The sequence below is a fragment of the Penaeus vannamei genome, chromosome 16 (assembly GCF_042767895.1).
Source record: "Penaeus vannamei isolate JL-2024 chromosome 16, ASM4276789v1, whole genome shotgun sequence".
Lineage (NCBI taxonomy): Eukaryota > Metazoa > Arthropoda > Malacostraca > Decapoda > Penaeidae > Penaeus > Penaeus vannamei.
The window spans coordinates 10,724,794-10,752,293 of record NC_091564.1 but is presented as its reverse complement, the minus strand read 5'-3'; the positions used below and the strand labels follow the sequence as shown (position 1 = coordinate 10,752,293).

Sequence of the window (27,500 nt, the reverse complement as noted above, 5' to 3'; positions counted from 1 at the left end):
TGGTGAGATAACGAGACTGCATATCCACAATGTTCTCGAAGGGAGAGGAGACATGTCAGTCTAGTCCCCGCCTACACACGCGTGACGTCACATTTTTCTGATAAAACAACCCTCAGGTGTAGCCGTCTAACAAGGAAGCGGGGTAGTGCATTCTCCGGGATTTCTTACCCATTAAAGTAACGGATCTACCGACTTTTCCAGGCAAACACGATATTTATCAATTTAAGCATCCCACAACGAATGCCATCCTCTACAACAGGGAGGCTAATTATCAACAATAGCAAACGAACCCCATAAGCCGACGGGGTACGGGCGTGGACAAGCAAGTCCTCGTCTCCGCCCACCCGCTCCGGCACACTAAGACCTCGCCCCTTGTCCCGCCTACACACAAATTCCCGCCGATACCACCCAACGCAGGCTTCCGTCATCTCACACTTCATCATCATACATTAGGCTCCGTCACCTTGCTAAGTCGTGGGCACCGCGTGAATAATACTAACCACACGGCTTTTTTCCCGTTGGCAAACACGTTTTTCGGAGGACGAAAATAAAAGTGAAATGACGCCAGCACTCGATAAAGACTATCGCCAGCGAGATCGAGGAGGAAATAAGTAACATACTGCCCACTCCTACTGGGTGTCCCTCTTGTCCTGACCTCGCCACCTCCCGCCTACGCCCTCGCCGCCCACACGCTTGTCTGTTTCTTAAAACCTCGTCTATAATGCGATTTACAAGTAAAAAAGGCCCTTCTTCGTCCCTGGCGAAGGTATGTATGAGGAAATGTGCTTCTAGCTAGCGTATGTATCAATATTTATTCCTCGGTCGGGCTGTGGAGGCGAAGTAGGTAAGGCTAGTGTTGGCTGAGTCCATATAAGGGAGGCGGTGGGCTCCATTCCAGATCACTCCGCCCAGAGCCCTCCTCCCTCCCTCGCTCCCTTGCCCCTCCCCCTACCTCCATCCTTCGTCCCTCCCCCCTCCCTCTTGCCCCTCCCTTAACCGTCGTCATGATATTCAGCACCGCATTCAGCTCCCCACGTAGCTCACTCGCTTTTCATTCGCCGCCGTCACACGCTGTCTCAACAATCTTTCTTTCCCTATATTTTTTTTTGGAAATTCTGTAAATCGACTCCTCACTCAAATAACGAACAAACAATTCTCTGGATCCCCCTTCCCCTGCCTCATCAATATCGATCCCACGACACCAGGCCCCGAACCCCGAATAAAATCCCACATTCTGTTATTCGGAAAGCGCTCCGGGTCGTCGCAATGCAAATTCCCCCTACATTATCTATTCTAACGCGATCCTGTGGGTGAGCAACATCCACATATGGAGCGGCATGAACTCGCTCCCCTGCCCCTTGGGTGGCGGTCCTCATTAACACTCGCCGCCCGTCTGCTGCCGTCTCCGCGCCCATGGCTGATCTGCTTGGGTGTCTATTGCACGTCTATTGCTTACCCGTCCTTTGCTTACGTGTGCATTATTGCCCCCCTCACTTGCTTGCATGTGCATTATTGCCCCACTCGTTTGCTTGCATGTGCATTACTGCCTCCCCCTCCTTTGCTTGCATGTGCATTACCGCTGCCTCTTCTACTGTACACAAGTACAGCACTGCCTCCGCTCCCTTTAGCTTATTTAATTATTACCGCTTCCCTATTCCCTTAGGTAAACTTGCCTGCTAATCTATCACCGTCCTTTGCTAACCCGGTCCTCATCATCCTTTCCGCCCCCTTTCCCTCTCTGTCTCTTCCCTCTGGTTTGCTGTTTTATCTGCGATTGCGCATGGCCTTGGCCTGGCAGCTCACATGACGGCGATCTTATCTTCATTCGACATCAACACCTGCAATTAACCCCCGAGGCGATCCTCTGATTTCACCTTCCAAGACACCCGAGTCGCCACTGGAGACTGTTCGGAGCAGCTGACATGCAGTCAATGAAATGCATACCGTAACTTGCCGGGTTTCCTCACCGCTGGTTATGCAAGTCATGCTTTCCCCCCTCCCACCCTACCCTTCCTCCAGGGGCGTGTGGCAGGGCTTGCTTATATTTCTTAACCTTGCATGCACTCCCGCTTTGGATCGATGCCAATGATTCAGCTGAATTGTCAACAGCTAATCGTCCACAAACAATGGTTGCAATCACCTTTCTTATGAACAGCGCCATCTGTTATATATCGGCGTAAGCAAGTTAAACCGAACACTGCGCCAACCATTATCTTTTCCGTAAAAGAGGCTTGCATCCGGTCACTAAACACACAGCCTCTTGAAAACACCGATTCATTTCATAGCGAGAGTCGTCTTCCTTATAAACCTGCTTTTTAATCAATTACAAACTTGGTGTAACGTCCTAAGGGTTGTGCAAATTGTAAACACTAAATAAATAAATGAACAAATATAATTTTATAAAAACTGAGCTTAATATTCAATCACCTGTAGCGAATCAGTAACCTAATCAACCATGCATTTACGTGAGGTTCGTATGTGTTAATGTTCAGAGTTAATGACCTTATATGAAGACCCGCTCCAAAATCGTAAATATATCCATGTCAGAAGATTTATGGTTATACGATATAAACAACATGCTTATTCCCCATTCTCTTGTGAGTGGAGACAGTGCATCCCTTTCACTGATATTGTTAATATATAAACTGTGCGTGTTTTGTCACTGTGTTTGGTTATGTGCATCCATATTTGTGTACATTTATACATGTTTATATGTAAATATATAAATACACTTATATATGTGACACGTATATATGTATATACGTATACGTATAAACGTATACACATATACATACAGACACTCACTTCACGTGTTTGCTGTGTTTTTCACAAGCAATAACTCAGAACTATATTAATAATCTATAAAACTTATCTGTGTAGCTTTCAGTTAAAAAATCCATCATGTGGACTCATCGAGTTGCAACCAAGAGTGAGTGTCAAGTGTCAGTGCGGAGGACAGAAACAGGGTTGCGTGTACTTACGTTGAATTTCTTCTCATGTCGGAACCGATTGTAAATCTTGGCGATTCGGTCGTAAGTTTCGTCGGCGATGAACTGGTACTGGGCGTTGAGCTTGTCCAGCTGCTGAGCCACATTCTCTTCCCCACTCTGGATGCGAGGCCTCTTCCTTAGGCTCGCGTCCAGACTAGGGTGTACCTCTTCTAGACTTGCCTTGTACTGGGACAGGCGCAAGTCATAGATCTACAGAGGGTGTTGTAAATTAGTGGAGGTTAGTACTTGTTATTATTATTTTGGGTTACGAAGCATGTTCTTTTTTTCTTATTTTGGTTGCTGTGAACAGAATTAGCGATAGAGAGAGAGACAAAGCCACCGAAAGCAAGTTATAATAACTAAACCAACATTACTCTGATTACATTATATTTACATGCCAATTTATTATTCTCAGTTATCCTGTAACAAGGAATGCATGCTTTGAGTAATGAAACTGAAATTTTAATAGAATGTACATGGGAGATATCTGAAAAAGTCATCACCTGGAAAAACCTGCAATGAACTCGAAAACCAAAAAAATCGTTTAATCAATAATCGGATTCAGGTGACGCAAAAATAGTGACCGGATACTGTGATATTTTTTTGGGTGCTAAAAATGTACGTGTGTGCCTGTGCTTATGTGAAACATACCTTGGCTTCCCGTATGAATCGGCCGCCAAGGGTATTTACATGTTCTATGCTTGTTTTCTTCGCTATAATTTTCATGTACATGCTCTGTAAAGAGAAGGTATTAGCATTAATACCCTGGAAAGTAAGACAGATGGTAAATCCTGGAAAAGATGAAGATAAACAATTACAATTACACAAACAGTCCGTGTCCTTCTTCTTTGTCTTCAGTCGAGACCTGAAAAGTCAAAATTTGGGTCCGGCGATCCTTCGTTCAGGGGCGCAAGGGCTTAAGGATACAGGATTTCGAGGGGAGTTTTGTGGGGTAGGAGTTTGTGATAGCATTTGGTTACCGAGTTAGTACTGAAAGGAAATACAGTTGTAGAATAAAATGGGAGAGTTGAAAATGTATATTTTCTATATTTTGGGGGGATGTGATAAGGATATTTTTTTGAAAAAAGAATCCCACGAGTTAAAAAAGAGCAGAACCGTATCTCTGTGAGAGCAAGGGATTTGCAAGAGAGAGAATATTGACAGAAAGAACAGATTTTTTGCTGTATGGAGGGCTTCGGCTTACCCTCAACCTCTCTAGTTCTAGCTCGGCCTCAGAAGGTCCGAGGTCTTCAATCTTCTGGTTGCGGAGGCCAGTCTCGAAGTCGCTGAGGTCCACCTTCTCCACATCATGGCCATTGCGGTACTTGGTGAGGAGTTCGCATGCAGCTTCACAGCTTCGCAACCTGGGTCAATCAAGCAAGGCATTTCAAAACAGATCCACTTGATTTGTGTTATTTTACATTTAATATAGAAGGAAGTACCGGTAACAACATAATGTGGTAAAACAGACCCTGAGAAGTCTGAGAAAGCTAACCTTTCAATAATCTGCGAGCAGATGTTCTCCCAGCGCATGCGCAACTTTCTCACGTCCTCCTCTAATCTGTCTACATCCGGGTGGATCTTCTGACTCGGTCTCGACTTGACTACAAGTGTGCGTACATTGCGACACTCCTCTAAGAGGCGATCAATCAACACCTGTAGGAGAAATTTTTGTTTGGGGTTTATTTTCTTTTGGTGCCTTGTTGTAATTGAAGGGAATGGTTTCTAAACTTTCTAAAAAAAAATAAAAAAACTACAGCTGCAATACATACCTGGTGATCTTGGACAATCTGCTGGATGTCGAGGAGTTCCTGGTGAACTCGCTCCAAGTCATCGAGTTCGTCAGGCAGGTCTTGGTGCTCAGCAAGCTTCAGCTCAACCTCGGACACGACTTGGGTTCCCTCCTCAATACCAGTCACAACCATCTCGACACACTTCATTCTATAAAACAAGTTAAAAACAAGCGTCTTTATTCCTAGAGCAAAATATTCGAAGGCACTTTCTGGCATCGACACGTGACACTAATTACTGCATTCCGAAGCTAAGTTTTGGTTCCAACCAAGCGTAACGTTCCATAAAGGTGACATACCGTTCGATATACACATGCGAGAGGGCCCAGATGCGATCCCATTGTTGTGTGATGGACTCGACCTGGCGTTGTATGGCAGGCGTTCGTCGGGTCAAGTTCTGGTAGTTCTTCTGGATGCTTTCAACCTGAGGCAAGGGCAGAAAATACCATGATCAGTAATCCGTAGAAACAACTCTATCTAACAACCTATCTATATAGCTATTTAGCTGTACATCTATCAACCTATCTATCTACCACCTCTCTCCCTCTCTTTCTTTCCGTCTGTCTGTCTATCTGTGTCTGTCTGTCTGTCTAACTATCTGTCTATCTGTGTCTATCTGTCTGACTATCTGTCTATCTGTCTGTCTGACTATCTGTCTATCTGTCTGTCTGACTATCTGTCTATCTGTCTGTCTGACTATCTGTCTATCTGTCTGTCTGACTATCTGTCTATCTGTCTGTCTGACTATCTGTCTATCTGTCTGTCTGACTATCTGTCTGTCTCTGTCTCTCTGTCTGTCTATCTGTCTCTCTATCCGTTTATCTGTATTTCCGTCTATCTATCTGTATTTTCGTCTATCCATCTATCCGTCTATTCACCTATCTCTCTATCCATTCATCTACTTATTCTCTCTATCCATTTGTCTACTCTCTCCCTCTCCCTCTCCCTCTCCCTCTCCCTCTCCCTCTCCCTCTCCCTCTCCCTCTCCCTCTCCCTCTCCCTCTCCCTCTCCCTCTCCCTCTCCCTCTCCCTCTCCCTCTCCCTCTCCCTCTCCCTCTCCCTCTCCCTCTCCCTCTCCCTCTCCCTCTCCCTCTCCTCTCCCTCTCCCTCTCCCTCTCCCTCTCCCTCTCCCTCTCCCTCTCCCTCTCCGTCCTAAACCGCACAGCATCATCGGCATCCTCACCTCCAGCTCATGCGAGGAGAGGTCGTTCTCGAATTGCTTGTGCTCGATGACCAGCTGCTCAAGGAGGTCCAGGTCCCGCGGAATGGCAGCAAGGCACCGTTGGATGAGCGTCTTCTCCATCATGTCGAGGTACTCCTTCAGGCTGCTGCACTGGTCGGACAGCACTGCCCCTGGCTTGGGTTCTGGAGGGAAACACAGCGTAATCATTCTTTATTTTGTCCAAATCCAGTCTATAGTAGATAAGATAAAAAGAACAGACAGTTGTACATCTCTCTTGGGGAATTTAGAAAGCAAATGTATGAATCACTTTTAATGAATAGATTTGTATTTGGTCAACCCCCTTAAATTCATATTTTTAAATGCGTTGCAAAAACATTTAAATCCGAAGAAAATGTATTTATGCAAAGTTAGACTACCGTGAATATACAAGCTAAGGTTAAGCAATGCAGCCCCAGGTAGTCTGGTTCCAGTTTTCTATTTTTCGACGAGAGAGGGGATACTATTTCAAACATGACTCACGCAAGGCGTATACTTCGTTTTATCGTCACTTCATCGTCGTTTAAACATGAACTTAAGGTTTTATCTACATTATTACAAATGAAGGGAAATGTGACGGGAGAGAATGCCACGACAAGCACTGTTCGAGGTAAATTCAACGCCAGAGACAGACATCATAGTGTAAAGTTACGACGGTCGTCTCAAGTGGTTTTATTCCAGGCGCTCCAATGTCATTTACTCGGCCGCAGCTCAGCGTCTCAGTATCTAAACTGCAATCAAATTCATCTTGAACAGCAATAACATGCAATTTTCCATTTGATTAAAATACTAATGAAATCGCAAAATAAATTATAACTATGTTTACATTTTGATAAACCCATGACGCGATAGAGTACATTACACTGGTGTCTATCAAGGAAAAATATTGGTAAGCAAACATACTGTAGACGTCTTATACAAGTCTTATTACAATTTATGTCTATACTTAACTGCCCCGTTATTTAATAAAAAAAATACATCCTTGATCCATCTGCATGACATGTCTCGAACTACGCAGGTGTGGCCAGACAGCGGAAAGAAATCAACATCGCTCAAATGCAAAACACATTTTACCTTCTCTAGACACATCCGCTTCGTGGAAAGACGAAGAAAATCCACTTTCATTCAGATTTCCTGTTTCGTCGAGATTTTCTGAGGTTTCGAAGAAGGGCTCGTCGTTTGCACTGCCCTTCTTGTCATCGTGGCAACTGCATTTGCACTGTGCATTCTCACACACTTTAGAATTCTCCGCTAAAACGACTTTGTGGAGGAACAACACGGTTCCCTCGAGGTATCCTTCGGTATCCTCGGCTGCTTTCTTTAATCTACATTTAAAAATCTTCCCTTGAGTGTCCCAGATCTGCCCCAACACAGACATATACCCGTACGGCGGAATCATCGTGGACTTTTCACAACCGAAAATATCACAGCAACGTAAAGACAAAACACACACAAGGCTTCTTTTTGGCACACACTACGGTTTCAACAAAGAAAGCTATTCCCGACGCTAAATATCACAAACGGTGTTTAGAGAATGCAGTGGAAGCACCAAGGAGGAGCGAATGACTGACAACATGACTGGAGGGAAGCAGCCATGTTGGAAAACTCTAGACGACGTCCACCAGTGCTGCCCTCTCTCGCACTCTCGCACTCTCCCTCCCTCTCCCTCCCTCTCGCTTGCTCTCCCTTCGAGTTCCCGTTTTCTCTCGGAAATCAATCCAGACTGCAGTCCCCGCCTGAGTCATCATACAGCTGCATTATTTCAACAGGACAACAACATCCCTGAGACGGTACGGGGAAACTTAGCGTGAGGGCAGCATGGGTGAATGTACAAATGTACAAAAATGTACGCATTTTGTTATAACATACTGATTCCAATATCACCCACTGCATGTGAATTTCCGGCAGTTCTTGACACCATGTATATGGATTATCTAGCGAAACACACACACACAAAAATAATCGTTGTTTTACCGTTTATATATACATAGATTTTTCTCTCTCTCTCTGTCTCGTACGGAAGCAAAGCAATGTACAGTCAACATTTAAAGGGGGCACTATCATATTTCTAAAGGATATACTACTTCATAAATATCTCCCAGCGTGGAACATCATCATACATCATCATATATATTTGAAAGGTTAACACTCACCGGCTGCACGGCGCTCAAATTCATCGAAGAGTCTGTTGACTTCATCGATCTCTCGCTTCAGTCGTCTCAGCTGAGGATCGTTCGGGTCTCCTTCTTGGATCAATTTCTCAGCGTCTTCGTTCAGCGCCTTACGGATGGCATTGCGCTGCTCTGCTCCCATCGCAATGAACTGCGAAAAAAGAGATAATGGCATATCTTTTATTTGCAAAGTACTATATCATTATATTTTCGATGTCCTTTACACACCACAGATATGTTAGGGAGGATCATATTTTAAAGCATTTATTCATGGGTGGAAAAAATGACATAGTTCTCGAAGAAATTTACCTGGGCAAGATCCCAGCTCTTCACAACCTTGATGGTAGCAAAGATCATGTTCTGACGCATACGCAGCTGTTTCTTCTGCCAAAGGGCGATGCACCTCTCGTACTGGCGCTTGAGCTTTTCGGCGGCGTCGATGGCCTCCTGGTTTGGCGGCGGGATGGTGAAGATGACGCCTGGCACCAAGCCCTTGCTGCCCGAGCTTGTCACCACGCTCCACTTGACTCTGTTGCTGTTGTCATGCACGGTGCAACGCTCGCCCTTGTTGATGCTCATCTAAGAGGGACAAACGAGCGCGTGTTGAATTTTAAAGTATTACAAGAATGTGGGATAAATGGTGCGTCAAGTGTTCGTTTTTCCTCGTGACCAGACAGTGCTTCGGAGTTTCAGTGGTTGGATAATCAAGTTCATTTTAATCACTTGTTCCGATTTTTTTTTACTCTTGACTGAAGAAAAAAATATATACTTACATCCATCTTCTTGTAGTTGCAAATTGCAGTGACAGACGTAGGCTGCCTCAGTGTCTGTCTGCGTTGCTTGAGTGGAACAACGGACTTGGCCCTGTTGATCAGTTCATCCACAGTCGAGTTGAACTGGGACAACTCTTCCCGGATGTCTTGCATCTCGCGCAGGAGCTGTTCGCCGTCATCCAAACCGAAGTCCGTCGTCGAATACGTGGTGTTCAGCTTCTCATCTTGTCTACAAGTAAATATAGAAAAATATATGCCATGTAAATAGATGTACTTGTTTTCTTTCATTTTGACATATACTGCGATTCCTTTGAAATACACAGCAAAACCATTGTAAAGCAGAAACTCACGCCATGATCCACTGCTCGGCGTTAGCGATGTCAGTGAAGAAGGTGTGGTAATGGGAGGCGTGCTGGAGGTGCGTCTCGAGGCACAGGGTCAGCTCCAGGAGCCACTGCCACTGCGTCTGCATGGCCGCCAGGTACGCCTCCACGGTCTTGCTGGCAGGATGGTGTCCAATGACCAAGCTGTTGCCACGGTCTTGCACGGCGCTGAACTGCACCTCTCTCTTTTCGAGTTCGCTCATGAGTTTCTGCAAGTGTTATAACAAAAAAAAATGCGTTATTGGAAATGTCAGTGTAAATAATCGTCGTCACAATATTAAGTTGTTTAATAAACTACTGTAGACATATAAATGAGCTTTACTTTTTAGCATGATTTCAGTGAATACATTACCTCATAGTATCGTTCTACGTCATTGATGTTCAAGCTCTTGTTAGCCCAGTCTCTGTTCAGCTCTTGTTCCTCGCGTTCGTTGAGCCAAATGAGCTCCTGTGTTGCAGCCTGCAGGAAATCCAGGAGGCTGTGCAAGTCTGACACACGTTTGTTGCTCAGGGAGAGAAGCTCTGCATAGATCTTACGCAGCTGAGACAACAGGTTGATGTACACCTGCTGCTCCTCACCGCTGAAGTTACTCTGCGAGAACAAAACAAATTACATACTCTGATAAGTACTAATTAAATAGATTAATTAAAACCATTCATACTAAAGCCTATTGGAAATACCAACTAAATAATTCACAACTCGTGAATTCACAAAAAATACATTTTGCTATGCAATAAATAACCATAAGCAACGAACGTACAGAGATTTCAACGAAACGAAAGTAACAATCAATACACAGTACAGCTGGGAGCGGGGGGCGGTACTTCCCCCACCCTCCCCTCCCAACCGCCCAGCCGTCCTCTCGACAGCCTCCAAGGTGCCCTTTACCTCTTCGGCTGCACACTTGTCGACATTAGTGTGGAACTGATGGATGATCTTGTGCTCTTTCTGGTGGCTGTCGTACTCCTTCTCCACAGCTGCCAGGTCATTGCCGTATTCGCTGTCGTTCAACTTTTTCTGCGGGGGAGAGTGATAAATCTTGAGTCCCTTTACTTAATTCCACGTGTATAGTTCAACGTGTATATTTTACGTAATCATCGTTCTTGCCATTATCGTAGATCAGAAGAATAAATAAAACACTGTTACTTACAAGTTTGTCTTTGCACCAGTTGATACACTCCTGGAGGAACCGGAAGTGTTCGTTCGTATCGACAAGTCGGGATTCGGAAACAACTATTCTCTTGGTGGTGGTGTAGGATTCTTGTTGGGTAAACGATCTATTGTTAAGAACTATAAGCAGGCGGTTCTCGAATAGGGTCCTCACACTTACGTATCGTTCTTCTAGTTTCACAACCCTATGGGGAAGAAATGAGATTCAAGCTATATATATATAGGTGCCAGGATGTATCAAATATATAAACTATCACGATGGTCACAATTGGCTTGACATTTTTTTAAAATAAGCCAATGTTCTACGGGCGTTGGAATTGCCTCCTCGACCCCTCTCAACCTCCAGGGGCGCACGCACCTCTTGTGAAGCGTGGGGGCCTCGTGGTATTTCCCGTCGCGGAGGACCTTGACGTCGGAGTGCAGGGTCTTGATCGTATCCTCGCACTGAGCCAACTCTCCGTCCAAGGCATCACAGTTTCGTTTGGCATCCATGGGGTGGAGTCGCTCCACTCTTCTCGCCTCGTCCTCGATGCGGATCTCGACCTCCTCCAGAGTGATCTCGGTCTGCTTGATCTCGCGGTGAACCTTCTCCGCCAGTCGCTGGAGTCTGTCGGCACTGGGGTAAACAACATAAAAATAAGAGAAAGCCGAGAAAAAGGGAACCGTAATTATCTCTACACAAATTTCCTCCGTTATCATGAACATTAAACTGTACAGCTGCTTACCCGGACAAGGAATCGTGTAAGGCATCGTCTCTCTCCTGGAAGAGCGACATGAGCTTGTTCCACTCGGCGTCGACGTTGTTGTAGTGGAGTTCAGGAGCCAGCTCGTCCTCCAGGAAGCCCGTGCCGTCAAGGAGCTTCTGGATCTCTCGGTACAAACGTTGACAGTTGTTTTTGTCACGCAGTCGAGGAGGAACTTCTTCTTGTCGGAATCTAGATGTAGAGAAAAAACGTCAGATGAACGATGGTGGTGAGGAGAATAATGATGATTGTATTAATAATAATAATAATAACACTAATCATGACAAACGATACAAATAATGATAATAATGTTAACAACAACAAGAATAACAATAGCAATACCAACAACGATGACAGCTACAAAAAACAATACCAATAATAATAATGACAATAACAACAACAATAATAATTTCAGTAACAATAACCAAACGCATCGTCCTCCTGACCTGGTGCTCTCTTGGGCCATTCTCTTGAGTTCGATAGTGTTTGAAGGGAAGTGGCGGTCCCTCATGATGGAGGTGTGTTCGCGGATCCAGTGTAGCAGGGTGGTGGCCATTTCTCGGTACTCTTCTAGCTTGCGTTGCGCCTCCTGTCGCCAAATAAGTACGTGTGTTTAAAGCTCTTACATCTACAACTTTCACATCCACACATTACTGCTTTACTATATCATATAATTCAGTATTTGGCATCAGGGAAGTCAAGAGAACAGCTAAGATAGCAGTACTTACAATGTTGAACAAGGGATGAATAGAGGGTGGCTCTGGGAAGATCTCATAGAGCTGCGACACGTACGTAATCAACGACTTCTCGTCTGGTTCCGGGGTATCAACATCTGTCGGGGTTTAGAGTAACATAAGTAACATCGTTATTATTCGGATTTTATAAGCGACTACTGCTTACCACAAACATAGATAATAAAATAAAGACTAAAAGAAGAATAACGCAAAGTAAACATTTCCTAGATCACCACGAATACTTATCTCAGACAACATATGAACCCTAAAAGAACATCAACCCTAACCAGCCAAACTTTCAGCCCACGCCCAATCCCGCACGGAATGCCAACCGAGAGGCGCGTGCGACGTGACCCGAGGGAACGTTTGCAGCGGCCCCTCCCGACGGTGAGTCACATCGAGGCGGCGGCGGCGCGTGTGTCGGCCCTCACCTCCCTGCCCGATGCTTATCTCGGCCCCATCCTCACCCTTTCTTCTCCCTTGCCCGCCAGCGTTCTCGCCTCCTCCTCCTCGCCTTGCCTTATCTCTCTGGTGTATTGTTTCCCCATGTTTGGAAACCGTTGTTATAATTCCATCTTCAGCGCCCCTTGTTCTTCGTTTAATTTTATGAACATTACATTTTTCACCAGCGCTACTCCCGTATCGCTCCTCTCGGTCCCAGCCAGCGCATGGCGGCCAAGGTCACGTGGGACAAGAGCCCTGGCAACACAGCCGGCCAGTACTGATCATTACATATTTGTCTCGCATCCATATATGAATGCCGGCGCGAGCTTTACATTCACAGCCCGGCGTCGCTATAATGTCACATAAACAGACAGGTTTTGCAAAAGCGACAGACCACTCCAAGCTGTGGCGAGAGCTCCCAGGAGTAGCACTTAAGGGGCGAAATTCCCTTGCATGTGACTGATAATCGCATCTGTTGGGCTACTGTATTTTGTTTTAGCTTTGTCCTAAAAGTAGACATCGTTTTTTTTCTGCAAAAGCATATCCAAAAGTAGCAAAATGAGCCCCGACCCATCATCCCCGCCCCCACCCCTTCCCACCCGTGCGGCCACAGCTCCAGGCCTCCCGACTCACACAAACCCGAAAGCCTCCGAAAGTACTTAAAAGGGAAGCCCCGAACCCCCGGTCTCGTAAACACAGCGTCTCGCCGGATAATTTACTACCTGTACATCCCACTCTCATCGCGCATCAACGGCGTGTGTCCTTTTTCGGCCATCGGGCATAAAATAACTCGTCGTGGCTCCTCCCCTCCCCCTCCCACCCTTCCCACCCTTCCCGGTTCCCCTTCCTCCCCCCGCCCAATCTCGCACTGTGGCCCTCGGTTAGCTCGTCCGCCGCTCATTCAATATCTTCATTTCACTTGGACTTTAAAAGTCTTAAGATATGGGCATTGCCTAAATCGTCCCTTGAGCTTTCAAGCTAAAAATACATCAACATTTATTTTCATTGTACGCGCGCGCGCGTGTGTGTGTAAGCGTAAGTGTGCGTGCGTGTGTGTATGTGTATGTGTATGTGTATGTGTATGTGTATGTGTATGTGTATATGTATATATGTGTGTGTGTGTGTGTGTGTGTGTGTGTGTGTGTGTGTGTGTGTGTGTGTGTGTGTGTGTGTGTGTGTGTGTGTGTGTGTGTGTGTGTGTGTGTGTGTGTGTGTGCGTGTGTGTGTGTGCATGCGTCCGTGTGCGTGTGCGTGTATGTGTGCGTGTATGTGTATGTGTATGTGTATGTGTATGTGCATGTGTGTGTGTGTATTCACAACGCACCATTTACTCCTCTCCCATATCCCTATACTCATTTCTTCTTCCTTCGTAACCCCCGCTTCCTCCGTTTTCTCTCTTCCCCCGCCTTATTTCCAGAATCAATCGCTGGATTGTGAGCGTGTACTAGAAAGGGCATGATGTATGAGTCACCCTCGACACAATAGGCACATAATACTTTTCTTCGTACCCCCATCATATATCAACAGACGATCAACATTAAGCTGCATTCAATTTTCCTGCAATGGCAATAAATACAATGCGAATGGCTAGCAAGATTAATCGTTGAAAAAATGAAACCTTAATCCTCCATTCATAAACAACTGCCCCCGACATCAACGCGCCACAGCTGACAGCGTAAACAAACGGGTCACATCGCACGAGGCAGCTCCTTCATTCCCAACGCCGGCCGCGTGCATCCTCGGGGGTAAACGGCCTGCACAAACAAGCAAATCCGAGCTATCCCTAAACGTATCACGCCCACGCCCAAAATGCGGTGCAAAAACTGGCTCTGGGTCACCAGGTCCTCGGCCTAACCGCCTAAATAAGGATAAAAGTGAAAGTCACCCATCGTGTATAGTGAGTGTTTGTGGGGAGGGGGAGGGGGAGGGGACCACACTGGCGACACGGCCCCCTCAGGTGACAATAAATCAATATGTCTCTTTAACAAAAGTGTAATTCAAAACATTTTTGTCACTGGGGTCGTATGTGTATGTATAAACAGGTCGTTAAATGGTTCGCTGCGGTCAATCTACCCTGTTAAACGACGTGTAGTGTGTCAGTGTTGAACAGGTGTGGGATTCTATGGCGGCAGTTCAAACGGCGAACATGTTCTCGGCTGGCGATTTCCGATCTCCTTTCAGTTACGTCATTGTAGACTAATCCAGAGCTAATCGCACCAGAATAGGCAATGGTTTACTCACAGAGAAACTCTACTTGCTTAAGCCATGCAAGGGTCCATAAAAACAGATAACCTATTGTTGGCAACTGCTTGAGAGCGCCCCTTCTATGGCCGAACAAGTATTTGTAAGATGATTCTACAAAACCTTTCTTTGCACCCCCACCCCCACCCCCACCCCCCACCTGGACATCGCCTCTCCACCACATGGATGCTCATTTTCGTCTCACTCAAGACCAAAGAGCATTATGGGTTTAATAGGCGATACCATGGAAAAAACGTATCCCAAAATAATGTCGAGAACAGATAAATTATTAGACTTAAATATTAGAAATTAATAAACATAAAAAGCCCGAGGTCCCCACGCAATTACCCCGCCCACTAAATGAACGAGCAACCCAAATCAATTACTCATTACTACACCCAAACAAGTCGCCTTGGCTTTAGGGCGTCGCGAAATCTACCAATCATCATGACTCAGCCAATCGAGCTGTAAAACGGCAGATTGCGGAGGGAGGAAGGAGTGAGTGACACTCTGTCCCTCTTGCCCGCCTCATTCGCCCAAACACTCGATGAGTCAGTTCCTCCACTCACTCATTCTCTCTTTCTCTTCCTCTCCCTCTTCATCTCCTTCCCCACTGCTTTGTTTAAATTGACATGCCCTCCCTGCCGTACCCTTCTCTGATCCTGATTATCGGCTCCGGTCTCTTGGTGAGAGTCCGCAATGACGACAGCCTCAAAATAACATGATTCTGATGCGCCTCGCCTCGTTCCTCAAACAATCGTCCACGTCGACGTTTATTTTACGACCCAATAAGACTCATGACATTCCCTTCATCTGTTTGGGTCCAATAATTATGTAGGTGTTGAGGTGGGCTGGACTGTACATACACTAGTTTAGACTCGCGCCGGCGTGGGTGTGGGTGTGGTTATTGGAACGGTAGTTTAAGGGAGGGCGTAGACAGGGCTTTGTAGTTCCCATGTTGATCCCCGAGCCGAGCTGCCTTGGTTATTCCTGGAGGGGCGTAGGCTTTTTGTTCTTATCTGGCGTGGTCAAACCTTCAACCTCAAACAGACAGAACAAAAAAAACTATAATTCAACTCCCACCGTACCCCACAGCTGATGACGTCACAGCCTTCAAGAAAGACAAACGTGCCCCAAACCTACAGAACAGTTATCGCCTTAACCCTAAGCCCCCACCGGCAGTCTCCCATAACCCCGAACAGGTGAGCAAAGCCAGTAAACTCAACGCAAGCCCATTCAAACCCCAAGAACTGCAGCACCAGAAGTCGAAACCCCATCAGCCCTCCACTCTAAACCCCTCTGAATCCCAGCCCACCCCGCCACCTCGCCCCCCCCCCCCCCCGCATCCTCTCCCTCACAGGCACCTCGGAGAACTCACCTTCAGGGTCGAGAAGTCGTGTGACGCCGTACTCGCGCTCCATGACATTAAAGGCTGTTTCCAGTCGCTCTCTGGGAGACCTCTGGCGGAGGGCACGCCAATCAACCAGGTCGGGTCTGTCGGAAGGAAGAGAGAAAAGGGAGATTAGCAATGGTGGAATTCCGTGATCAAAGGATCTCCGCTGGGAAAGCTCTCATCATGAATTCGTTAGTAAACACAAATAAAGCAATCGACTTAAAATCTATTTTTAGTCTTTCTATTTTTGTTCTTTCTATTTTTGTTATCATGTTAAAATCTTAATGAGAATGACTCCAATAACTCAACTTCTCGGAAACCTCAACATGACACAAGCTTAAAAATAACTTTCTTTCACGTGCTAAAACAATGTTCCACGGATTTTACGTTTCATGGATGAAATCTTATCCATAATGATCTGAAAAAAGGAAAATCAACTGCCTGGAAAATGACGAAGTAAATCAACACAGTTCAGAGGTCAGAAGGAGCAAGAGTAGATACAGTGGCCTTAGCTCATGTTTATACAGCACATGCAGGTAGACATGCAAGGTACCAGACAGGTCTACTTACACATTCAACACACACCTGTAACCAACACACTCCGGGGAAAAAAACAAAACGTAATTAAAATATCCACGTATATCGGAAGCCAACTGAAGGATTAAAATGGAGAAAAAACGTAAATACAATTATCCAGGATATTTAAAAAGGGCATTTAGCAATCCTTCTTTCGAAAGATGAATATCAAAATGACTCGGCACATTCTGAAGAGTTAAAACAGAATGCAAAAACCTCGAAGACGTGAAGGACGGAGGGAGGGACAGGGCACTAACAGGGGATAGAGAGACAGGTAGAGGGGGAGAGCCAAGGACCCTAAGATGGGGCACCAGTCACCGCACGCCCACACCCGCAGCACGCACGCCCTCACCAGCATTCCTCGTCAGCCTACGCCCACATTCCATTAGACGGTCGGCGAACCGCTCTCATTGTGAAAAACACACACACCTTGCTAATCGTTCGCCAGCCCACGGTCATGAATATATTCACATTTTTTTTCTAAAGCAGACGCTAACTCCCACTAATATCTACATGCACATTAATACATTTACTGACACTACTCAACCACACATTGAAACATACAATGCATGAATATCAATGCAAGTAAACGAAACAAATACACATACACACAACAACTGACACATACACATCCTTCTATTTACGAAACGTTCTTCACTCCCTTCGACTTCTTCCCCCCACACACAGGCCACGAAAATAAAGCGAAACTCCGTGCCAAAACCCCATTCATTGACTTTTCGGCTGCTCCCAACCTCTGACTGAAGCAATTTCACACAAAAAGCGGCTGGAGTAATAAGGCGTGATCACTTAACAAGCCTCGCCATCACCGCAAACACACTCTGGAAGCCCCTGGAAGCCCCTGCAAGCCCCCGCCACCGCAACCAGTCAGTCGTACCACCTACACAGGCAACCGTCTAATGGCATCCTTCCCTGGGTACTAGGCATTCTACAGTATTACTATGCACTGTCTGGCAACAAACAGGAGTTCCTGTCAATCTAATCAAAGACTGAAATGTACTAAGTCACAATCACACTCTCCATAATTTACAACAGCCATCCATCTTAGTCTACAGATAATAGCTTTAATACAAGTAATATTCAAGTATTATTCGTCTTTTCTTTACTGAAGGTTAAAGCTACTGTACAGTATTCAGGGTAGGGCTTTTCCATTCAGGTTTTGTTTACGCTAAATTTACAAACCGGAAGGCAGTCTAAATAGCCTTGAACTATGCATATACATTCATTCATTCATTCAAATTCAAATTCTCTCTCTCTCTCTCTCTCTCTCTCTCTCTCTCTCTCTCTCTCTCTCTCTCTCTTTCTTTCTCTCTCTCTCTCTCTCTCTCTCTCTCTCTCTCTCTCTCTCTCTCACTCACTCACTCACTCACTCACTCACTCACTCACTCACTCACTCACTCACTCACTCACTCACTCACTCACTCACTCACTCACTCACTCACTCACTCACTCACTCACTCACTCACTCACTCACTCGCAAATTGCACATTACCAACATCTACCCGAGCACAGCCCCGCCGTTCGAGCTCGTACCAGCGCAACATTTCCCTTCTAAAAGGCAATGGCCCCCAAACTAAAGTGCACAAAAGGACACCATTCCTCACGGCAAGCCTGCACCAGGAACAAGAGTGCACAGATCACCAGGGGGAAGGGGAAGGGGAAGGGGAGGGCGTGGAGGGGGGGGGAGAATAGGAGGGGAAACCACGGTATAAGTATTGGTGATAGGGTTTCGGGGACCCCCCTAAAAAAATCAGGAGGTGGTGGGGAGCCGGGAGGGAGGGAGGGAGGGGAGGAAGGGAGGGAGCTGGGGAAGAGGACTTACGGCGCGGGCTCAGGACCCCCTCCGCCAGACCCTTTGGAGGCTTCATTCCTGGAGGCGCTTCTGCTTCGGATGACCTCGCTGGAGGGGAAGAAGACATGGTGACGTCACGAAAGCCAGGTCAAGTCAGGTGTTGGGCGTGACCCGCCTGCTCTCGCTAACACTTACATACACTACTGCTATGGCTGGACTAGTTAGTGGGCAAGAGACCAGCAGCTGTGGTCGCTATTAGCTTCGTTTAGTTACCTCTGAGAAAATCATCTGAACATGCACTCCTCTAGCCCTAAATGTAAGAAAAAAAGCTTGAGCCAAAAAAAAAATATATATATAATAATAATTAATGAGCAAGTTAACATCTAGTTTAATTCCTCTTTATTATTTACAGAATTTGTGAAATAAGCAAGCGGGAAGTGTTTAGATAAGACTAGAAACAAGGAATGAGTAAACCAATGGTCAATACCGAGGAAATGTTTTGAGTTACCAAACATGCAAATCAAGCAGACACAAGGGGAGGCTACGAAAATAATGACAAAAAACAAGGATGATGATGATGATGATAATAATGATGATAATAATAATATCAATAATAATAATAATAATAATAATAATAATAATAATAATAATAATAATAATAATAATAATAATAATAATAATAATAATAATAATAATAATAACAATCATAACAATAATAATAACAATACTACTACTACCTTTCCAAATAATAAAAAAAAATTAATCAATAACCAAAATTCCTGAAACCTGCACCCCAAGCACAACCCTCCTAAAAGCACTATCGCTTACTACACTAACTCTAAGCACAAGAGCAAACAGAGGAACGGTAAAAATAATCATGCGAGAATTGTGAGGGGGGGGAGAGTTGTCGTGCCTGACGCCATGCATGGGGATAAAAGCGCGTTCCTCTGTTCCCTGTTCAAGATAAAAGCTGACTTTGCAACTCTCGTGATCAGGCTGACCTTACCGGACTCCTCCACAACGGGAAAAATATCTATTGTTCTCGTCCTCTCTTCGCTGTCTATGTCTGCCTCCCTCGTTATCCCCCAACCCATCATTGCTTGCGCATTCTTACAGACCTCAAAAGTTCATTAGTCCAAAAAAACTATTCTCGTCTACTATCTCCTCTTTACATTACTATCTCCTCTTTACATCTATCAGCTGTTTACACGTATTCTCCCCATTTTACACCCGTTAACTCCCCTATCATCATCTCCGCCTTACGCTAAACAATCCTCCCCAATTCGCTATGAAATTTTACACAAATATCCGTCCTGCTCGAGACGAGTCGAATCGGCCTCTTTCCCTGAGCGCCCGTCCCCTTAGAGCATGGAAATGGAGAACAAAGGGAAAAAACAACAGACAGTGATATACGACACAACCTTATCTTCAGCCTGAGGAACCATTACGGTCGAAAATCCCTAGACAGAGGATAAGTCTTCGGGACAAGATGCTGTCATGCAAGAGAGATAGCTTGTGGTAAATCAGACAAAGGATTTTTTGAAGTGTGTTAACTTGAAAAGCAAATCTTAACCGAAGAAAAAAAGAGAGAAGTGTGTAAATAATGCATTAAATATTGCAGCCAAATCGTGAAAATGTAAATTGTAGTTAATGCTAAAGAAAACAAGGAAAATGTCATGTTATTCGTCCGATGGGATGGGAACAAGGGGGCAGGTCAAAGGGGTTAAACAGGGAGGGATAAGCAAGGGATACAACAAAGGGAAAACAAAACGAAGGACACGGAGGAGAAAGGAAAGGGAGACAGAACTGCTTTGAAAACGTATTCAATTTTTGGGCGAGACAGGACACCCAACTAACCTGTTCCTATGAATGATGGCGACGAAGGCGAGGCCGTCCCTCCAGGAGGTGGTGAAGTTCTTGACGTCGACATTGGGGTACTTGTGGGTAGTGAGGCGCGCCCACCGCAGCAGCGCCTCCTTGGCCGTCAGGTTTTCCTCCTGGCCCACCATGATATCCGAGATCTGGAAAGGGGAGGCAAAGGGAACGGTTGTAGTTCACTATAGAATACGGTGATGCGATGGTGGGATGATGGTGATGTGATGGTGTGATGTGAAAAAGCGACGAGAGAAAACGCTTTTGGTTTGCTCTCTTGAGAATAAAAAAAAATGAGACAGCCTAAGACCTTGCAATTATGAGAACGGGTAACAAAGCCCTATTTCTTCCTTCTAAAACAAGAAACAATTATATCCCAACGGTGTTTCCGCGACAGAGAAGCAGCCATATTCATGATCGAAGGCAGACCTCTTCTCTCCTCGTTCACATCATTTCCCTTTCTTTTGGGGTCACGTGACCACGAAGGCCATCCGAAAGTAGCGGTCCTAGAAAGGACAAGTTTTGCAGCCGAGTTGGCATCGTTGAGTCATGCACCGGCCAGGATACTGGGTCAAAGGTCGGCTTCTGACTTGTGACGTCATCGTATATTGACCTGGAGGAGCCTGGAAGTCACGCTTGCTCCTTGCCGCTCCTCCTAAGAGATGACTTCACAATCGAATACAACCAAATACGTTTATTTGTTAGTTATTTGCTCTTGTTTATCTACGTACATGAATGCGTATACATGTAAGCGAACACCAACCGCCTATCCTCCAAAGAAAACAACCGGAAAAAATCAGCATCGTTCGCGCAGCCTGCAAAGATGCAGAACCCTCCCCTCGGGCCGACGCGGCAGCCGGAACACGGTAATTTAGTGTCGAACGAGCCGCCATCCCGTCAGGAGCAAACAAAGAGGCCCGAGGATGATGTCAGGCGGAGAATACGCTCGCCTCTTCTCACTCAGCCACCGTGTTTCCTGCACGATCCCTCTCCTCTCCTTCGTAATGGTCCTCATCATCATTCTCTTAATCCTTCTCTTCCTTGTCCCTTATCGCCCTTCCCTCCCTTCCTTCTCTAAGTCCATTTCTCACACGTTTGTCTCCCTATCTACTCACTCCCTTCTTTCCCTCTCAATTCCCTTTCCCATCCCTCCAACCCTCCATCTAAGTCTCTGTCCCTTGTCTCAGTCTCTCCCCCTCCCTCTCCACCCACGCACAATCCTTTACCCGCCCCTCCACCTGCTTCCCTCCGTGTTCCCACAATGATGCAGCCACCCTGCATGACACGCCCAATTCTCTTTCCTTCTCCATTAACAATTAAAAACCTTTCCCATGTCAGAATGAAAACCACGAGGGGGAAAAAATACAGGAGACATACATGCACAGACGCAAAATAAACAAACATCAACTCACTCTCAACCAGTCCCTCCCTCGCTCACTCATCATGCTTCTCTCTCTATCCTTCTATCCCTCTCTACCTCCTTCAATATATCCCTATTTTTCTTCGCTTTTCTTTCTCTTTCCCTGCCTCTCCTCCCCCTCCGTGACTCATTCCACGCTCAGATTTCCCAGTGACGATGCCCATGTCACATGCCTCCGTCTCAGTTTATTATCCCGCAGTCTCCAATCATACTTTTTTGTATTTTTCGGTCTGATTCTTTCCTTGCGTGTTTTTTCTTGTCTTTTTATTTCTCCGTTCGTACACAAAAATAAAGTCCAAGTAATTCATCTCCATAATGTACACACGTAGAATTATGACAATAACAGGAGAGAGAGAGAGAAAAAAACAATAGAGGTGCGTGAAGGTGAGTCCCTCCCTTGCATGACAGTGGCACGGGAAGGTCAGGGACAATATTGCAGCCAATATTGACGTGATGAAAGATGATTCACAGAAATCACGAGGGGGGGAGAGTGGGAGGAAGGGAAGAAGATACAAAAGGAGGGAGAGAGTAAGGGAAGTCGTGTATAAGAAGAAAGAAAGGGAGATAAAAAGACGAGGGAATGCGAAAAGACGGAAAAATGAGAGGAAAGGGTCGTTGGACAGGGGGAAGGGTGCAAGAGAGGGTAAGAAAGAATTGAGAGAGATGAGAGAGAAAGAGGGAGGGAGGAAAATAGCGAGAACTGGGAAAGAGTAGAGAGAAGGGGAGGGGGAGGAGAGGAAGGGGGAGAAAGAGGGGTAGGCAGGTGGTAGTGTGACATCACCAGCCGAGACGTGGTCGTGGACTCGCATACCAACAGCCAGCGCTGCCAACACCGCACGCCTCCCACCTGACACAAAGGTACCAACGCCTTTTTGAGAAAGCGAAAGGGACTGAGGACGCAGGAAAAGGAAAAAGGGGGAGGGCGAGGTCGCGGACAGGACGATGCAGGAGGGGTGAGTGATGAGTGATGATGAAGCGAAGGAGTAGTGAGGAGTGAGGGGGAGGAGAAAGAAGGAAGAAGAATAGGATGAGAGAGATAGAGAGAAGTGGAAGACACAGAGAAAGAGGAGACGTACCACAAACATTTTTCTCTCGAAGCGACCACCTTCTTCGAAATACACCGGCTTCCCAATCGCGTTCACGTGTCGCTATGACGTCACAACACGTAAATTCATCCCAATAAACCCAAACCAGCAACCGAAACATTTTTAAAAGCAGCACGGAAATCTCGTCCCAGAATAAAAAAAACACACGCACGGCAACTCGATTCAGTCTCTCCGCCCAGCGCACGAAATAAGCAACATTACAATTGCAGAGAACGGACAATTAGCGTCGTACAATCAGTGCAGCTTAGCGAGCCACTTTCCAGGGAGCTTCACGCCGGTGGACACAGAACCTGAAAGTAAGCTTTGACGCGAGTCACGTTTTCCTTCTGCCTTCCGTTTTTTTCGTAAAACTCTATTCTAATATTCCATTTTTTTCTGTGAAAATAAAAAATGATACAAGAGATCCTGGGATGATGAAAACTGAGAATAAAAGTCCGGGTAGCAGTTTCCTCGATGCGACATCGACACTCGAAATCAAATAACGTCAGAGAGTCGACACCGAGCCGACTCTTACTGTTTCTTTGTTTGTTTTTCTTTGCATATTTGTTATTTCTTTCGTTTGCATACATCTTTTCCGATAAAACTTTTCGCGAAGAGAGACCATTACCCAGCCAATAATTTTGGATAATGCGGTTCGTGTGATTGTAATTGAATTCCCGGGGAGAGAAATGGAGGACTAGCAGCAATTACGAACAAATTGAGCGGTTGAGAGAAAAGAGAGGATGATCTAGAAGAGAAACCTAGCGACAGGAGCGCCCCCACGAAATTCCACCGTCAAATCTTCTTACCGCGGGGGGGGGGGGGGGGGGTGAGAGAGAGAGAGAGAGAGAGAGAGAGAGAGAGAGAGAGAGAGAGAGAGAGAGAGGAGAGAGAGAGAGAGAGAGAGAGAGAGAGAGAGAGAGAGAGAGAGAGAGAGAGAGAGAGAGAGAGAGAGAGAGAGAGAGAGAGAGAGAGAGAGAGAGAGAGAGAGAGAGAGAGAGAGAGAGAGACAGAGAGAGACAGAATAAAAAAAAATGTCAAGCGAATTACGTTCAACTGGAACCGAAAGCGTTCCTCGAGTGTACGAGCCGATTCCTATTCCGCTGCCGCCACCGCTACCTACCGCCCGCCCGCCCGCCCACCCGCCCTTCTCTCTCCCCGGAAATCGGAAATCTTTTTATCATCTTCTTCCTCGTTCTCTTTTCACACTCTTCCGATTCTTCAAAAATCACCCGGCAAAAGTCTGTTCGAGTCTGTGTGCGCGAATTTGCGAAACATCTATTTCCGTATTCCGTAAACACTTCGTACCAGGAAGTTTTGGAGAGAGCAGAGAGGAGGAAGGAGGGAGGAGGAAGAAAGGAGGAAGGAAGGAGAAAGGGAGAAGGGAGGAGGGAGGGAGAGAGGAAGGAGGGAGAGAGAGAGGGAGGGAGGGAGGGAGGGAGGAAGGAGGGAGGGAGAGAGGAAGGAGGGAGAGAGAGAGGGAGGGAGGAAGAAGGAAGGAGAGAGGGAGGGAGGAAGAAGGAAGGAGAGAGGGAGGGAGTAAGGGAGGAAGGGAGGAAGGAAGGAGGAAGGAGAGAAGCAGCATGCATGATGGCGAGACGTGAGAAGGAAAATAGATCTGTGTTTCCGTTCTTTTCAGCTAGTTGAGTGAGGCTCTGAAGGGAGGTCTGGCGCATGAATGGATGGATGGATGGATGGACTGATGGATGGGATGAATGAGTGCATGATTGGATGATGGATGAATGGATGGGTGGAATGAATGAATGTGAATAGATAGATCGATAGGCAGACAGATACATGGACGGCTGGATAGAAATATTCATTATCTAATCTACAACAATGGATGAAGAGGAAGCGGAAGAAATGGATGAAGAGGAAGCAGAAGAAATGGATGAAGAGGAAGCGGAAGAAGTGGATGAAGAGGAAGCGAAGCCAGAGTCCAAAATCCGCTCCTTGCCCCTTTTCACCCGTTCGTCCCGGGTGGAAGCAGCCAATTTCCCCCCGACCGGATGTTTACCGAAACCAGCGCGAACGGCGAACCGGGTCAGCGGGGGACAACCACCGACTTACAGCGTACGAAAGAAAGAAAAAAAAAGGGTTACGAAGTCCCGACGGCCGTGGAGTTCGCACGATTACAACGGCGGAGTTGAATAATCCCCCGACGTGTCCTAAACCTTCCCACAGGACGAACATCACATCAAACACAGCGAATATCGAGCCCAAAAAGATCTCAGTAACGGGTAAGCCATTGAAAGAGAGACGTCCACGCACAAACAACTACCCCAATGGCAGAAATAAACACGCCAATACGCGAATCTAAGCCCCGGAAAATATCTGCACCACAAGTGAACTAGATATGGCTTGCAGGCGTCATGCAGCCTGGAGTTCTAAGTGCTGTGGGGGGAGAGGGGGGAGACGGGGAAGGAGAGGAGAGGAGAGGCAAGAGGGAGGAGGAGAGGTAAGTGGGAGGAGAGGTAAAGGGAGGAAGAAGGAGGTAAGAGGGAAGAAGAGAGAGGAAAGAAGGATGAGGAAAGAGGGGAGGGAGGAGGAGAGAGGGGATGGAGGAGAAAGGGGTGGGAGGAGGAGAGAGGGGAGGGAGGAGGAGAGAGGGGAGGGAGGAGGAGAGAGGGGAGGGAGGAGGTGGAGAGAAGGGAGGGAGGAGGTGGAGAGAGGGGAGGGAGGAGGAGGAAGGGTGGGGAGGGAGGAGCAAGAGGAGGGTGAGGGGGAAACCTGGAGCGGAGCGTGGAGGCGGTTCGCTGACCCCACCACCGTTATTTCCGCCGTGACCACCTTCACGCCGCGCTCTCCCCCGCGCCTACCGCCGCCCATCCGCCCACCGCCACCTTAGCAATGGGCGGTATGCCTCTTGGGCGTGATCTATTCTTCGCAAATCCATCCGCCTTCGACCGACTATCTCGACAAAATTCTTTAAAGGAATTACAAACTCGTATCATCCACGTAACCGGAAATAAGGAACAGTCGAAAAATACAATAAAAAAAATCAAACAGATCCGCACGCACATACGTACACACACACACAAATAAACGTGCATGCAACTGTACCAAGTCATACTCAGCCAACTCATCGCACGCAAAAAGATAAACAGGTGGTACAGACAGGTAATAGTTGCGTCTTACGAAAATGACGGAACGAACCGTTTCGACGTCACGCACCGACCACGTCAACGCAAAAACAATCTTACGTCACTTGGCCGCAAGCATGCAAACCCCCTCTTACGCCCCGCGGGGAACAAAGCTATAAATACGAATTCTGTGTTCACACAAGCCGAAAACAAGCAATGAATAACAATGAGAATATTCATTTACGATTCAACATTATCATATTTCTTTATAATCATTATCATACTCATCATTATCATCACCATTATAATCATCATAAAGATAATAATCATTTTATCATTATTGCCATTATCATTATCACAATGATAATCACCTTTACAATGGCGAAATCAACAATAACAATAACAATAACACAAGAACAACAACAATAATAACAACAGTGGCAATAACAGTCCCCATCGTCATTATAAACAAGTGTCAAAATAAACTTCTTCGATGACGTCCCCCGTATCCCCCATAACGACCTCCAAGGTCAAGCGCGTATCAATTCGGTCACGACCTCGGAGGCCCCGCTCACGTGCGAGCCAAACAACTGCAGCGACGCCTACAAAAAACAACACGACATCGGGAGCAGCCAGACAGTAACCTTGCTTCCCCTGTGGTTCATCTTGTCTGAGATCTCTCCCAACCTCCTCCTCCCTCCACTCAACCTCCGCCTTTTCTCTCAGCTTCTTTCCTTCCACTTTTCAACGTCTCCACGCCTGCCCTCTGACACTAATCCATTAGTTCTGATTGTATTCGACGATGCTAAATCATACCGCTATCACCATCACTCCCGAGCAAGCAGGTGAACGCGGGCGAAATTCCAGATTCAAAACTGACTTGATATGACAAATCTAATACTTCAATTTTGAATAACTTATGCAAAATTCAGAAGTTTGGTCAATCTCACGGACGAGATGAAATTAAAAAAAGAACTAGTGAGTCGAAAGAGATTATCTGTTCTCTTAACCTTTTGAGCAAGTCTAATTCCAGAACCACAAACGCCCTCATTAGCGAGATAACCCTTATCATCACCAAGTGCTTTCTAGGGAAAGGGAGAGAAAGTGATATGAAGAGATGGAGAAGAGGGAAAATGGAGAGAGAGAGAGAGAGAGAGAGAGAGAGAGAGAGAGAGAGAGAGAGAGAGAGAGAGAGACAGAGACAGACAGAGAGAGAGAGAGAGAGAGAGAGAGAGAGACAGACAGACAGACAGAGAGAGACAGACAGAGAGAGACAGACAGAGAGAGACAGACAGAGAGAGACAGGGGGATGGGGAGGGGGAGGAATACTTGCCGGCACAAGTAACCAAATAAGGAATAATATTTACGTATGCCATTTCAGCAGGTCTCTCCTCGCCACACATGCCAATACCATAATTCCTATTCACCTTCTCCCCCCTTCCGTGCCATCTCCGCCCCGCAAGCCTCATAACAGCCTCACACCCATCACCCCGCCCACCCCGCCCACTCCACCCTCCCTAAACTCCGCACCTGACCGGGGGCGACCGCGGAGAGGGCGCCGGGATGAGTCGGATTACCATCAATTTGCATCTTAAGGATAGT

General features: G+C 46.4%; 1 protein-coding gene across 50 annotated transcripts in view; it reads right to left on the bottom strand.

Annotated features, from left to right (window-relative positions):
* The window catches only part of shot (dystonin-like protein short stop), a 433,523-nt gene that overhangs the window by 77,414 nt on the left and 328,609 nt on the right, over positions 1-27,500 (bottom strand). For 46 of the 50 annotated variants that reach the window (XM_070131222.1, XM_070131219.1, XM_070131181.1 and 43 more), the window contains 21 exons: positions 20,296-20,459; positions 18,469-18,546; positions 16,038-16,153; positions 11,969-12,072; positions 11,687-11,829; positions 11,223-11,432; positions 10,856-11,113; positions 10,478-10,682; positions 10,216-10,344; positions 9,679-9,918; positions 9,294-9,535; positions 8,944-9,172; positions 8,480-8,749; positions 8,153-8,321; positions 5,964-6,145; positions 5,080-5,204; positions 4,763-4,931; positions 4,486-4,646; positions 4,195-4,354; positions 3,642-3,725; positions 2,982-3,200 (listed from right to left, as the gene is read on the bottom strand). In XM_070131222.1, coding sequence (XP_069987323.1) covers positions 2,982-3,200; positions 3,642-3,725; positions 4,195-4,354; positions 4,486-4,646; positions 4,763-4,931; positions 5,080-5,204; positions 5,964-6,145; positions 8,153-8,321; positions 8,480-8,749; positions 8,944-9,172; positions 9,294-9,535; positions 9,679-9,918; positions 10,216-10,344; positions 10,478-10,682; positions 10,856-11,113; positions 11,223-11,432; positions 11,687-11,829; positions 11,969-12,072; positions 16,038-16,153; positions 18,469-18,546; positions 20,296-20,459 — 3,657 coding nt within the window. The remainder of the gene's footprint in view (positions 1-2,981; positions 3,201-3,641; positions 3,726-4,194; positions 4,355-4,485; positions 4,647-4,762; positions 4,932-5,079; positions 5,205-5,963; positions 6,146-8,152; positions 8,322-8,479; positions 8,750-8,943; positions 9,173-9,293; positions 9,536-9,678; positions 9,919-10,215; positions 10,345-10,477; positions 10,683-10,855; positions 11,114-11,222; positions 11,433-11,686; positions 11,830-11,968; positions 12,073-16,037; positions 16,154-18,468; positions 18,547-20,295; positions 20,460-27,500) is intronic. The other 4 variants (XM_070131229.1, XM_070131231.1, XM_070131190.1 and 1 more) reach the window with 1 other exon arrangement.